The sequence below is a fragment of the Sarcophilus harrisii genome, chromosome 1 (assembly GCF_902635505.1).
Source record: "Sarcophilus harrisii chromosome 1, mSarHar1.11, whole genome shotgun sequence".
In the NCBI taxonomy this organism is placed as follows: domain Eukaryota; kingdom Metazoa; phylum Chordata; class Mammalia; order Dasyuromorphia; family Dasyuridae; genus Sarcophilus; species Sarcophilus harrisii.
The window spans coordinates 317639400-317655294 of NC_045426.1; the positions used below are offsets into that span (position 1 = coordinate 317639400).

Sequence of the window (15895 nt, forward strand, 5' to 3'; positions counted from 1 at the left end):
TAATTCAATTATTATTTCAATATTGATATATACTTATTATAGATGAAATCAGAATATAGGAAGATTAGACTAAATGGAAGGATGGTTCACAGTTTTTTAGAAAGGCAAATAACAAAATTGGCTGAGATGGCTTTATTATAGATCCGAAGGCAACAAGAATTAATTTCACAGGACACATGGATCATCTCACTTTGTGGTGCTAGGGATGAGCATTAAATAAAACATGCCACAATGAAGATAATCATGCACCATTTATTTGTCAATATTTATCATGGAGAATACCAAAGTAGGGAATTCTATAAAGTGCTAAGACCTTACAGAGTAAAACCAATTTTTGTTTTTTTGTATTCAATGACATTACTAAGAATAAAGAAGCTATCAGTGACTTATATATTTATACGTACTATTATTACTTCTTCCCTTATAATTTAGCTAAAAATTTTGGAGCACAAAACATACTGGGGCATAAAAAAGCCTCTATGAGTTGCTGCAGTGAGGGAATTTAGGGCAACACAAAAACACTGAATACCTAAAGAGAGAACTATGATGTCAGAACAAGGTACAAAAATGGAAGAAGTCTAATGAAAGGGGATGGGGGGAATTCAATTCTTTCTCTTCCTCTCTCCTGTACTAATTTGGCTCCTAGGACTAGGGATCAAGTTAATAATAATTTTGGGACTTGTAGGTTGGATCCATGAAACTATCATTTAGATGACCAACATTCTATAAGAGAAAACTGCTACCCAATTTGCTCATCTTGAGAATTATAACCCAATCATAAGTTGCACAATATATACATCATATTTACAAATATATTTCATTATTATAATGGCGTTTCTACTTCTGTTTTAAACTCAGTACAAATTTGACCACTTAGGACTGGGACAAAGGAGATCAAGTTAAAAAAAATAGAATCCCATGCCTAAGTCTTTTAAACTTTATCAAACTTGCCTGACCAAAGTGGTCACTTTGATTAATAAGGAATTTTCTTTTTCCAGATAACAACAAATTTTCTCTTTTCTCTGTACTTTATCACAAGTCTAATATGGAAAATATAATCTATATCTGCCTGATAAAGACAGATGATCATCAAAAGGTTGAGTCATTTGCTTTATGTAAACACTTCATAGTAAAATTTCTTAAGATACTTACTTAGGGGAAAGCACCGGAGGACTGACAAATGACCGAAGTGCATCTTTCACCATGTCTTGCATGAGATGGGTCCCAAAGACCTTTTTATTATCCACTAGAAAAGTAGTCTTAAAGGAAATGTTAATTTATTAGAAATTTCCCCACAATTATCACATACTGCTACTACACACAGCTGCCATTATTGTGAAATGAAACGGTTTAGATCGCTATAAAGAAAGATACCAGGAGAATGAAGAACTGTGACTGAAGTGTCTAACTACACGAAACATATGTTATTGACTCACTGATAAAAGTTACAAATTATTTCTAAACTGGGTATGGTATAGGAAGAATAAGAAAATGCTGCTCCTTAGCTTTTCTCAAAGTAAAGTTAACTAAAATATAAGAAATAAAAAAGCACATAATAATTTCACTGAAAAGTCAGAACTAGACTATAAAGCTAGTTAAACTAAGTTGAACAGTGAGGTAATCTAAATATGTTTAAATTCTTCCATAATATTTAGTTATTAAATCTAGTAATAACAACATCATATTGAAAGTAGTATTACATATGTAACAGAGGGTTTTATTTGTAAGGATTTTTTCTGTTCTTTGTACATAGAAATATTCAGATTTGTTAAGTACACAGTAAAATAGGAAACAAAAAACCCAACAGTACTTCAAAGTAACTTTCTTAAGCATGCCAAAAAATAAATTCTCAACTACCAACAATATTTTGCATAGCATTTAAAAATATTTAGCCCACAGTAATGATTTACTGATATTTACATTAAAAAAATCAATTCTTCAAGTAAAAGTACAGTTCTATAATAACTGATTTTTCTTTAAACATCTACTTTGCTTATTTTAAAAAATACATAACAATAATTCAGTGGATAGGGAGATAATTCAAAACTAACTAACTTACTTGAAGCAGGGATCTTGAAAGAACACAGGGTGATTGCTCACTAAATTCACAGAAAAAATCCTAATACATGTTCAAGGAAAAAAATGATATTATTAATAAAAATTCAAAAGATCACACAATTCACATATAAAAATTAAATGACATGGATGTAGCTAACACTTTTTCATGGCTACAACAAACATCTCAAGATGACAATCTGTCCATTTTGCAAGAACTACCAAATTTTATTTATAAGCACAATGGACAATTTTAAGTCTTTTCCCTTATAAAATTATCCAAGTTTACTACAACCCAATAGATTCCAAAAGTTATTTTTAATTTTTACCAAGTATAAACACTGATATGTCAATATTGACAAATGCCTGCTTATTTCAGAGCAAAACAAAGAACTGGAAATGGTTCTTCTAAGTTTTTATCACTGAAGTTGCTAACTACTGTAAAGACTTGAAAAATATTTACATTTTTGTAACATTATTCTAAGAGTATAACATTTCAAAAACAACAACAACAACAATACACTTCAGCTTTATGAGGTCCAGAAAAATATGTTTTTGTTGGTAATTTAGTAAGGGTGGATAACTAAGCATATCATCCTTGCAGGAAGAAAGAGGATGGAACTCAAATATAAAGGTTCTAGTTATTTCTCTTACTAAAAAAAGATAACCAAGGGACAAATGAGCTACTATCAAGCCTCACTCTTTCAGTGATTCTTGGTATCTCAATTTTTAATCTAAAAAAAAAAAAATCTGCTTGGGCCTACTTCTACTTGTGTTTAATTTCCTTTTCCCTCCTTTTTTGTTCAATTCCTCAAACCTCTTGTTTACCTCTGCATGCTACCTTTACTTAATATATATAAAAAGTCTTCTACAACCTGGCTTCTGCTCCCATTTCTGTAATTAAATAGCTCTAAGGTGACCACTAACTTCCTTCTTAGGAAAGCACTTTTTTTAGTATTCAACCATCCCTAAAAGCTCAGAGTTCCATTATCAAAAATTCATATGAACTAAAGTGAAGTTCTTTTTCCACACCAGAAATTTCTCTACTTACCAGGATACAGTGTAAATTTGTTAGATTGACAACTTCACAGACAGTTTTTATTCTATCTATAAGTTTTGCAAAATAGTTGACCATTTCTTCCCTTTTGATTATTTTTGCATATCGAGGGAAGGTAGGAGGAAGCAATCTCTGGTTAACAAGAGGCTCAAAACCCATCATAATAGGATGATCTAAAAGAAAAAAAAAGATTTTTTTCCTTCATCTTTCCTTTTAATTTTAACCTCTGCATTAAATAAATTTAAATATATTAAGTGAACCTCTGTAAAGCAGAGCAAGATGCCAGCTTGAAAGTTTCCCAAACAAATCTAGATGTATTTTTTTCAATATGTTTTGCAATTTTCTGTTCCTGAACTTTCAATAATAAAACTGTTATTTAGGAAATTCAGTACTATAATAGGATCCCTATTACCTTTAAGCAGTGTTACAGTCTGTGTAATACATCAAGTACTTTAATTTGATTATATGTATGTATGTGAATATATATATATATATATATATATATATATATATATATATATATATCTGGTGTTTTTTGGAATTCACATAATTTCAACTAAAGACAACTTATGTTAAGAAGACAGAATAAGGAAGAACTAGTCTAATCCATTCTATAAAAATAATTTTTAGGCTGATAGATACAAATCACCTGCCTAAACCCCACCTCTCAAATTTAAAAGTGAAGTAAGCTCTCCTTGAAATAAGCTAAATAATCAAGCATTTTGTTTTTAAAGAATTTCTCTGCTGTACTACATGCAGAGACAGGATTCAAACTAGGTCTTCTATTTCCAAGTATACTGTTGCTCTTTACATTACATAACACTGCATCTAATGACTATGCTTACTATGACAAATACTGAATGTCTCTATTTTACATGGTTTTAAAACATTTGAGAGTATACTATCAAGTAGGTCTTCCCTCCCATATTATCTTGACATTTATTATAGATAGGTCAAAGGACAGATTCCTAACTTTTCTTAATCAGCCTCTACTTTCAGCCTCTCATCTAATATATCTTTCACATAGCTGCCAAGTTAATATTCTTCCTGAGGTGTGACACAACCACTGCCCTGCTTAGAAAGTGTCATTCACTCCTTAGAATCTTTAAAATACAAAATTCTCAGTCTGACATTTAAAACCTTCCTCAATATAACTACCACTTACTTTTCCAGAATTTTTATTCTCTTTTGTGCATTCTATTTACCAATCAAATTTATTTGCTGGTCTCCAAAGTCAATATTCTATTTCCCATCTCTGGGACTCTTCACCTTCTCTGGTTACCTTCAAGATCCAGCTCAGTTTTCTCGTAACTACTGGAGTTTTCTCCTTCCTCAAATTATGAAATTAGCCCATACTTACTGATCAGTATACATGTTTTACCTCCTCTCTAAATTGTAAATCAAGAGCAGGAAATGTTTCAGTTTTGTCTCTGTATCCCTGGTATCTATCACAGTGCCTTGCATGTATGTAAAAGTGCTGTTCGGTAGTTTTTAGTCATGTTCAACTCTTTGTGATCCCTTTTGGGGGTTTTACTGGAAGATGCACTGGAGTGGTTTGCCATTTCCTTCCCAGCTCATTTGATAGATGAGGAAATTGAGGCAAATAGAGTAAAGTGACATGCCCAGGGACACACAGCTAGTAAGTATCTGAGGCCACATTTGAACCCAAGGCCTCCAGGTCTGGAACCCTATTTACAGCACCACATACCTGCCTCATATACAAAAGAGACGATTTTAAACTGCTTGTTGAACTGAACTGCATCTTTGGACATAAGTATAAACATTTTCATTTTCAAAGCATTATCAAGTATACATTTGAAATGATTAACCATAATTACTTTTTAAAAAAATCTTATTTATCTTAATACCACATTTCTAACTTTGAAATATAAGCAGTACGTTAAATAATAAACACAAACTCAACGAAAACTAAAAATATCATGGTAAGTAAATATTAATGAGAAATAAATACTACGAACATGTTTGTATAACATGTTTTTCTTGTTTAAACAACAATCTAATTTAACATCCATTTTTAAACCAATTTCTTAAAAGTATATAAAATCCTCTGTCCTGCTTAACTTACCAAAAACAAATTATATACTAATCAAATACATGTCATTTTTTGTATTTACTTTTTCATTTTAGTTCAGCTGAATGATGTTTACATTATTACTCAGTAACAATTAAATTATATGTACATGACTAGTAATAGCCAAACAGGAAAAGAAAGGATCAAAGTTTTTGATTGTAAAATTTCTAGTAAAAAAAAAAAATTATTATCCTCTTAAATTTTCAGTTCTTTGGTAAATAGTCACTTAATCTCAAAGTCTTTAATTTTTTTTACCTATAACCAAATCTTTCTGATCACTTTTCAGGCAGATAGTTTGCTCAAATTACACACCCTGGGGAAAAAAAATCTGTTTTCTAAATCTTAATTAAGAATTGTGTCAAGTTGACATAAGTACAAAGTTTAAACATCTGTTGAAAACATCCTAAGTCCCTAGAATTAATGTAATAAAAAGTGCAAACATATAAACATGATACACACATACAAACATGTGTGTGCACATATAGACACATGATATATGCAAATATATAAGTTTGGTACAAAATTACTACCAAACTGGAAAAGGAAATGAAAACTATAATAGAAAAGAGATAAAGAAGAAATTATTTATATCTTATTTGGTTCCAAAAAGGATTTAAAGTAACACACACACACACACACACACACGAAATATAACACTTGAGGGTTTAATTCAAGAAAATTTAAATAAATTGTATTCAGAAGGCATGAGATCTTCAAGTCAGTTAAGAGTATATATCTTATTACTGATTATAGAAGTAACTGTGAGGATTTTTAATTATGCAGTCACACTCAAAATAAAATACATGGAGATTTTAAAGAAAACTAAGCAAGCTTGAAGCCAGAAAGACTAGAAGTTTTGTTAGAAGTATACTTTTTATTTTGTGTTTGTGTGTGTGTTAAAATCCTTTAATCTGTTTATACTGAAAATCTACTCCACTCAACTTTTTGCTCCCCATTCCAATTAAATTATAAGCACCTTTGATGCAGGGAATGTCTGCTACAGTTTTCCCTCCTCACTAAATTACTTTGAATAGATATTACATATTTACAATAGACATTCAGTAAATACTAATCAAGCTTAGTTACAAATAATCCAAAAGTGAAATTACCAGAGGCCAATTAAGGTATAAAGAAATAAAAATAAGGAAAAGGGACACTTGCTGCCAAGAACAAAATACCAAAATATCTGAATCTGATAAACCACCACACAATGATGCTTCTCATTGAACAGAAGCATGGTGATTGTTGATTTAAGAGTATAATAGGTTTTTTTTTATCCTAATTATGCTACAAATTAGAAATATGTCCTTGGCCAAGTCATTCAGCAATTCTGACCCTCTGAATTTTTTCACCAGTGAAATGAAAATTTTTTTGATGGTCTTACTTGCTGTCTATTAAAAATTAAGTTAACAGCCTAAAAGCTGCAGAATAAAAGTAAAAACATGGTTAAGAAAAAAATTCAAAGTTGAATTTCAAAGTTATAAATAATTAGCTCTTAAAAAATTTTTGGCTCATTCCTTTCCTTTGCCTTTTCTTTTCTTTTTTGGAACCCTCTTAAATTTTTCCTTTTTTTTCTTCCTGATAAGACTTTTGACATCTCTGTTATGAAGCCAATCATGTCATTCAGCTTCCCACTCAAATTGTTTGATACTTGCATTGTATTTATTAGCTCTGGCATTCATCCCAACATCATCAAACTTGTAACCAACATTTCAGCTGGCCAAACACTTCATCTAAAAGAAATAAACTGGAATCACTGAAGAACTGCTTCTTTTTCTGTCTTAGTCCTAGAATTGATCCAGCAAAGTCAATATTATCTGCTCTTTTCCATCTTTTTTTAAAATGCTGACTTTGTCATTTAGATCTCCTTCATTTTCTTCAATCAGCCCATTCATGATTGTACTCTCATCAATCTCCTCAAATTCTTCATTCATATGAACACCAAGGAGATCTATATCCCTTCTTCATCCAAATCATTGAGTTCATCATCAAATATGATTAAATCTAAAATGCCTTGTTGGATATTTAAAGCCCCTACTCAATAAATTCTATCATCTCCAGAATCGAAAGCAAAATTCTATTTGGCATTTAAAGTCCTTCACAATCTAAACTCCTTCCATTTTCTTCCCCTCTTACACTCTCCCACATATTCTGCAATCCAGTGACAGTGGCCTCCTTGCTGTTACTTGCTAAGAAATCTCATTTTTCAACTCTCAGCATTTTCATTGACAATTTCAGGCCTGATCATTTCTGCCTCCTGACTATTAGTCTTCCTTCAAACTCAAGTTCAATATAAAGCCCTACCTTCTACACAAGTTTTTTCCTGATAATTTTAAATTCTAGTTCCTTATTGTGGTTACTTCTAATCCTCTACATAGCTGTTTGTACATTGTCTACCCTATTACACTATGAGAACATAGACTAAAAGATTTTGCCTTTTGTTATATTCCTAGTAAGTGGCATAAAGCAGGCATTTAATAAGTGTTTACTGACTCACTAACTCACTGATGCTACCTTTTCAATTATCTTACATTAATTCTCCTTCATGTACACTAATATCTAGCTAAACTGGCCTATATGCTATTTCTTGCACATGATGACTTTTCATCTCATAACTTTCCTTTCTCTGATAGTGTTTTCATTGGCAGTACCTGAAGCTTAGAACTCTGACTCCCAGCTTCTTTATATTCCTTCAAAACTCAGATCAAATGCCACCTTTTGCAGGAAATCTTTCCCAGTTCCTTTCCTCCCCTCTCCTGCCCCACACCTAATGGTTTCTTAATATTTACACCTTCCATTTACATTGGATTTATTTTATATATATATATATATATAATTGCTTCTGTTGTTTCTCCCATTAGAATGTGAGCTCCCTGAAGGCAGGAGACAGACATAATTTTACCTTCTTTGTATCCAAAGCCCTTAAGCACAGTGATTGATAATAAGGTTTCATATTCTAATGAAGGATTTTCAGAAATTAAATAAGTATTTTTTTTAAATAAAGATCTAGTTAGAAGGATCTTTATTCTTAAATAGAAAATAACACAGTCTTCTTGGATTAAAAAAGCAAGTTGGTAACATGTTCTGTTTATACCTGACCAGAATAAGTTACAAGACTAAAAAAAGAATCAAATTTCAAAATTAAGGAATTCAAAATTGATTTCTTAAGACCAACTTTTAAGTTATTCTCTATTATGAAATACATTCTTCCATATTTAGGTAGATGACTTATAAAATTAGTAGTTATTAAAATTAAAATTATCATCATATACACTGAACTAAATATAGGTTGGAAAGGATTTGGAAAACAGTTAATAGGTTGCGAAGGTTTGTTACATTGCCAGTTCTTGTCTATTTGATTTCTACCAGAAGTTTCTCTTTAATAAATAATCACATGAAAAGGCCAATGACCACATTTGGACCTTGTAAAATAGCTCTGATTAAATACACAATCTCTAAGATAGGCTAAAATAACCTAAAGCTTGAAAAATGAATAAAGCCAGATTATATTTTAAGCTACTTTAAAACTGATCATTTCATAAGGCCCAATTGCTGATGCTCTTTCATTGATGTTTTTAAGTATCTCAAGAAGTTCAACTTGGTGTACCATGCCAGCACTCAGATGTACACAAGCAAACAAATTATCTAGATTCATAGGATATATAGTATGATGACATTCAATCTTAAAAATAATCTTGTTCCAATTATACCAACAAGGCTGCATATAGACTAAATTTTTCTGTTAAGATTGCACAAAATAACTCTCCATCCTTACTAACTAGCCTTCCTTCTGTTCTATGGGTAAAGTATCACCCACCCCTACCATCAAGAGGTATCTTTATCACCACTACCATCAAGAGATGATACATTCAGATTTTCAAACAGTATCAGTTCTAAAGTCTCAACCTAAGTAGTGGGATCTGCAATGACTGTGAAAGAAGACAAAATATATACAATATAGATTTTGTCCCTTACCCCTATAAATTAACTTCTTCTCACCAGTTTCAACCATCCAACAATAGATGACAGCCTTAGAGCAAAGGGAAAGGCAAGAAAATTCCATAAATCTACTTAAGCATTTACTCCCATTCCAAGTTCTCAATCCCTACTTTTCTGCTTTAGTTCTAGCTGCTTTGAAGGAGAACAGGAGAAAAACATTGACTGGATATGTTTTCTAATGATATCTTCCCAATCCCCCTTAAGCTCCTAACTTAGGACATATAAGTCATAGCCAGTGCCTTAGAGACTGAAAAATGATCTGTGTTTCTATTGGCAAGGATGAAGACAGGAAGAGGTAGCCCTGGCATCTCTTGCTGGAACTCAGAATTCATTTCCCTACAGGAATACTGTTACAGATTGTGATCTGAAGTTAGATTCTGTGGTATCTAAGAACATAACTTAAAGAATCAGGATTCCTGGGTTCAAATCCCTGCTGACAATCATCAACTCTGTGATTATGGGCAAGTAAGTCACTTAGCCTCTCTGCATTGGTTTCCTCAACAATGAACAAATATATATGTAGACTATCTCAGGATTGTTTTTTTTTTTTTTGTTTTGTTTTGGCTGAGGGGATTGGGGTTAAGTGACTTGCCCAGTGTCACACAGCCAGGAAGAGTTAAGTGTCTGAGACCAGATTTGAACTCAGGTCCTCCTGACTTCAGGGCTGGTACTTTATCCACTGCACCATCTAGCTGCCCCAGGATTGTTTTAAGGAAGGGACTTTATTAAACCTTAAAACATTATAACTATTAGTAATGAACCATTACTATTCTTCAGTTATATGATGATTAGAACAAGCTTTTATTGGTTGACTTGCGCATTTAATGTTCTTTTTATTGTTCTTATAGGAAAAAGCAAGATAGATCCAAGAAACTTACATACTTGTGTTTCAAAGTTTGTCTATAAATTGAATACTGTCTGGTATTATATTCCTCAGAAAGAATAGGAAGAAAAAGCATGATTACCTCCTTTTGTGGTATCATTCTGTGCCTGGATCCCATGATGTAATGAATTGTGAATTGCGGACAGAAGATCTGCTGCTTGAATCATCAGTTTCTGAGCTTCTGCAACAGCACTTGTCTGAAAAATTAATTGATGCAACAATGTTTCAATATTAGGAAATAATTGCCATAATTAATCATATTTGAAGCAATAATATGTATTCATATTGTGAAGTTCAGCACAGAAAGGTTAAGTGATTTGCCAGGGATTCACAGAACCAGGATATGTCAGAGGCAAGACTTGAAAACAGTTAGTATTGACAAAGCCATTATGCCATTCTGTTTCTCAGGGAATTACGAATGTGAGGAAATCAAAGAAATACAAAAAAATCCATGGGTGAATCAATAAAGAGCAAAGAAGTATTATGAGAAAAAAATAAACGTGTAATATAAAATAATTACAACAATGTACAGATAACATCACTAGATAACAGAATTTGTTATTGTCCTGTTATTGTGCACAATGTTTCTTTCTTGTTTCACTCAGCATCAGTTCATATAAATCTTTCCAGGCCGTTCTAAAATCAGCTTGCTCATCAATTTTTAATAGAACAATAATATTCCACTACTTTCATATGCCATAACTTAATCAGACATTTCCCAAATAATGGGCATACACTCATTTTCCAATTCTTTATTTCCACAAAAAGAGCTGCTACAAATATTTTTGCATATGGGGATCCTTTTCCCGCCTCTATAATTTCCTTGGAATACAGACCCAGTAGAACTGCACTGCTGGATCAAAGGGTCTGCAACTTTCTAAGTTTTGGATAATGACCAAACTATTTTGGAGGCAAACATAGGCATAGATTAAGTGTGGTACTGGGAAGTGATTGTAGCACAAAAAACAATGACGATAAAATATTTTTTAAAATAAGTCACTGGAAAATGAGTGGATGCCCATCAGTCGGGGAATGGCTGAATAAGTGATGGTATGAATGGATTGGAATATTATTGTTCTATAAGAAATGATCAACAGAATAATTTTAGAAAGGCCTGGAGAGACTTATGTGAACTGATGCTAAGTGAAGTGAATAGAACCAGATATCATTATATACGGCAACAACAAGATTGTATGATGATCAATACTGATGGATGTGGCTCAACAATGGGTTGATTCACACCAGTTCCAAAGATCTTGTGATAAAGAGAACCATCTACCCAAAAAAGAGGACTGTGGGAACTGAGTGTGGATCACAACATAATTTTTCATCTTTTTTGTTATTTGCTTGCTTGTTTTTCTCTCTCACTTTTTCCCCCTTTTCATCTGATTTTTCTTGTGCAGCATGATAATTGTGGAAATGTGTTTAGAAGAATTACACATTTAACTATTAGATTGCTTGCTATCTTGGGGAGGTAGGGAGAAAAATTTGGAACACAAGGTTTTGTAGGGAGGAAATGTTGAAAACTATCTTTGCATGTATTTTGAAAATAAAGCTATTATTGTAAAAAAAAAAAAAAAAAAAGTCACAAAGTATCATTACATATTTTCACTGATATACAAGATATCCCAAAAATTTTTGTGCAATTTTAAGCTATTAAACTTTAAACAGCATTTGGAAATATTGTTATGTTGGGGGGGAAAAAAAAAGACAAACTCATTTCATTTAAACGCTTTAATAATCTCTTTGGTTTTTATAAATGAATGAAGACTATCTAAGTCCAGCTAAACAAAGGACCAACTGTCTACTTCCATCTTTAGTATCTAATTATTTAAAATTCTATTATAAAATATCCTGGGCATTTAAAGGCATATTTCTATAAAATTTAAGCCACATGAGATTGTAAGAAATTGGCAAATTGAAGTTGTGACATTTCTGTTTTAGTGTGGACTACAGTTTTAAAAAATTGGATAAGGTGAAAAGATTTGGAAGACCACAATTACAACAATTAGGTGTATGGATGAAAACTGGCTCTTCACATTAGTGATAACTTGATTATTTAAAAAACTTTATTGTGGAGTCAGTAGCTAGTTCCATACCAAACAAATTAAAAAAAAAAAAAAATCCAAGTTCACTTTTTGGTCATGGATATATTTCAGCTGGGCATAGTCACAATCATCACTTGATCAAAAAAGAAAGTCTGGCCTATATTTTTAAGATACAATTTTCCTGGCACATAAAGATATTTCATCAGAAAAAAATGACAAAATGAAAGAGTGTCTTACCTCCTTTTTAGTAAAAGCGATGAGAACTGTCAGTAGCACTCGAGTAAATTTCACTCTGCTAAAAACAGCTAAACATTGCTGATGCTAAAACAAAAGAAATGCCTCATAGTTAGCAGATGTTTTCCAACACTACTAAATTTATTTATTTTAAAATACTAAATATTCCTTTAATTAGAAAGTCTTTTTCCATTGTAAAACACTACAAAGACATTCTTGTATGCTACTTTGAATTCTTTTGAATTATTAACCACATATCAAAGTCTAAGCCTAAGTTCTGATCTATGAGTCCACAGAAAAGATAAATTTCCAATTTATAAAAATGATTATTCCTGTGTGACTTCAAAATACCGTCTTTTACAAAAATCTAATTCATCTAAATCCAAAAAACCAAAAATGATCAATTAAAAACAACTTTAGGCAAGAAGTAAGAAGTTTAGACTCCTTTTACCATTAATTTTGTGATCTTGTGCAAGTTCCTAGGATCTTCTAAATCTTAGTTTCATTAACTATTTGGAAAACAAACATAAAACTTCTTCCTACCTCATACAGTAGGATATCTGAAACAACATATTTGAAAATGCTTTGGCAGTCTTTGGAAGAAAACACTAGATAAGCCCAACAGATTATTATTATATCAATATAAACACAAGGGAAATAAAAACCCCTTGCAAGGTCCAATTTTTTGAAGAAATACCTTAAAAAGAGCTTCCATATATTACAACGCAGTTCATAAAACTATAATATTAAGAGGTAGACTTCTCTGATATTATCTACCAGAAAATAAGTTCAATTACTTCAAGTTCAACTTCTGGATCTCTTTCTTCTCCTTGTCGACTTCGAGTGCTCTAAAATTTAAAAAGTTTGAATTACAACCCCAAACAGTGCATCAAGTAGGAAAAAAAAAAAAGAAACAAGTCAATAGGATATAGCTATCATCAGCTCCATATTAAATTCCAACCGGCATTAAGGAGTATTTAAAAATAAAAGCAAAAGATTTTCTTTATATTAATTCCATTTATAAAAAGCACTTATTAGGAAGAAAGCTACCAAGAGTTACCTACTATAAATAAGACAATTAAAACATGAACAATAACTAGGAAAATGCACTGTCATTTTATTTCTTGCTATTCATAGAATGAAAACACTGTAAAAAATACATTTCACAAATCTCATGGGTAGAAAAAAATATCAACTTAAATATTGCCATAGCTATTTTTAAAACCCAAGAGAGCTTTCCAAAGGATAGTTCCTACCTATGTCAAATTTAGACAAATCTGGGAAGAGTAGGATTTTTTTTTTTAATATAAAGCACTGTGTTTTAAGTTTTTTAAGTTTAAGTTTTTAAGTTTATTAAGTAAGAATAGATCAGATATTTCCTTTCACAATCATTAGGATATCATCTTTATTGGAGTTACATAAAAATATGATACTAATTGTATATTCAATTTTTGCTAACAATCTTATAACAAAGTTATAAGATGACTAGATTTTCAGTAGTTAAAATATAATCAAAGTCCTCAATATTCACATAATTAGAATGATTTAAATAATTGATAATTCTTACTACTGTCCTTTAGCACCTAGTACATTGTCTTTCATACAAGAAACATTTAACAAATGTTCCATGAATTCAACTAAATTGGTATTAAAATCCTGATTAACACTAAAAGTATTTTAGTATTTTTAATTAAAATTAAATATAAATATCTCAAACTCTCCCAAGACTTTGAAGGAATGAATCCAACAAGGATTTATTAAGTACCTACACTAAGTACCATGCATTATAGTAGGTGTTAGAGATGTACAGCATAAGATTTCAAGGAGCTTATACTCTAAAAACAGACTATAATACATATAAAGGAGTAACACCCAGGAAAGGAAGTTATTCATCTAAGCAGGCACAGGATTTGAGAAAGGAACCCACAGAGTAGCATATTCACACCCTTCCAGGAGCAGGTGCACTATTATGTGATTACTATTTTAATAGCAAGATGGGGAAAAAAGGCACAGGAGCAAGACAAATACTAAGGTATCCATGTTGGATGATATCTAGTGTGTCAAAGTAGTATCTCCTAAATTGTAACCTCAACTTGCAAGAAGTAAAAATATACTCTAATAATGAGGACAAAGATATGATGATAAAGAAAAATAAGAGGAAAATACATACCTTTACTCTTCTTTGCATGTCATCTTCTACATCTTTTAGCATTCCTAAAGTAGACATATTGTGATTAAAAGGTAACATATTAGTTTAATGAAGGATACATGTAAAAATATAAGGCTACTTCACATAAAAAGCCTCACCAGTAACTCGAAGATCTGTCACACTATTTGCCATTTTAAATCCATAGGTCATTGACTGAAAATCTTCCTAAAGAAAAAAGTAATAATGATGTTAAAATTCAAAGACTGAACAGCTAAGTCATTCATTATATCTTTCTAATATAATTATTCCTTGTTTGTGAATAAGTGGAACACAGCAAGGAGAGTTTCATGCTGTTTGTCTAAATGCATAAAAATCTAAACATTCTCCCTAAGAATATACTTGAAGTAATGAATATTAACCCTATGTCTGTCTCTAACTTATTGTTATTCTATAGGCAAGTTAAACATGCTTACCATTTAATAATTTCATTTGTGAAGTATAGTTATTATTAATTTTAATTAAGTGAAGTGAAAGTTCATATTAATAAAGAACTCAGATATCAAAGATGAAAGATGAATATATAATCGTTGTTACAAGGTAAGAGTACAGTTTCAAAGATTACTGTGGAGCAAGAATGCCTCAATTGCTAATAAAATTATGATTTACCTAGGCTAATGAAAAGCAAAAATCAAACGTTGAAATTGGGTGGGAAGGGAAAAATTATCCACCTAGTTCATTCCAATGACCCAAGAAAAATTTCATAAATCACATTTAAATATCATTCTTTTTGTTCAAAATTCCTTTTTGGTTTTTAATGAATCAAAAACAAATTTCTGTCATCTAAGATTTAGATATTTGTTAAAATTTAAAGACTGTTAATTTAATACTATCCAGCTGACTGAATTAAAAAAGATACCATAATCAATATAGGTTAGCTTAAGCATGAATATAATTCTTACTTAACAGTGTATATGCAGATCGTCCTATGAATATTCTATCTTAAATTCTTTAGAACTGCAACCCTTAAAACTTTCTAGTTGTACTTGTTATCTTACACCTTAAAATTTGGGGGATGAAATGGTGATTGTATGTTAAATTAGAATACAGAAAAAGCCTAAATATATTAGATTCTACAGAGAAACAAAGCAACTTGTATCTGCATTAACAAGTGAGTGTTACTGTGACTATAAGTGTGTGTGTGTGTGTGTGTGTGTCAATCATCCTACTAACTTCCACAAAAATGCAGATTATACAAACAACTCCTATATACAGGGATATAGATTTGTACACTTGAAGAACAAAATATTCGATGTTGCTATCTAAAATGTAATTCAAAAAAGAAAGAGGAAAGAGATACATGAATATAAAAATATTTATA

The 15895-nt window shown here is 31.3% G+C and overlaps 1 protein-coding gene across 5 annotated transcripts in view; it reads right to left on the reverse strand.

The window, feature by feature from the left end:
* Positions 1 to 15895, reverse strand: part of NAA35 (N-alpha-acetyltransferase 35, NatC auxiliary subunit) — a 63647-nt gene that overhangs the window by 19840 nt on the left and 27912 nt on the right. For all 5 annotated transcript variants that reach the window (XM_031945445.1, XM_031945444.1, XM_031945446.1 and 2 more), the window contains 8 exons: positions 14676 to 14742; positions 14539 to 14582; positions 13166 to 13216; positions 12372 to 12455; positions 10169 to 10283; positions 3107 to 3285; positions 2060 to 2119; positions 1153 to 1259 (listed from right to left, as the gene is read on the reverse strand). In XM_031945445.1, the coding sequence (XP_031801305.1) occupies positions 1153 to 1259; positions 2060 to 2119; positions 3107 to 3285; positions 10169 to 10283; positions 12372 to 12455; positions 13166 to 13216; positions 14539 to 14582; positions 14676 to 14742 (707 nt within the window). The remainder of the gene's footprint in view (positions 1 to 1152; positions 1260 to 2059; positions 2120 to 3106; positions 3286 to 10168; positions 10284 to 12371; positions 12456 to 13165; positions 13217 to 14538; positions 14583 to 14675; positions 14743 to 15895) is intronic.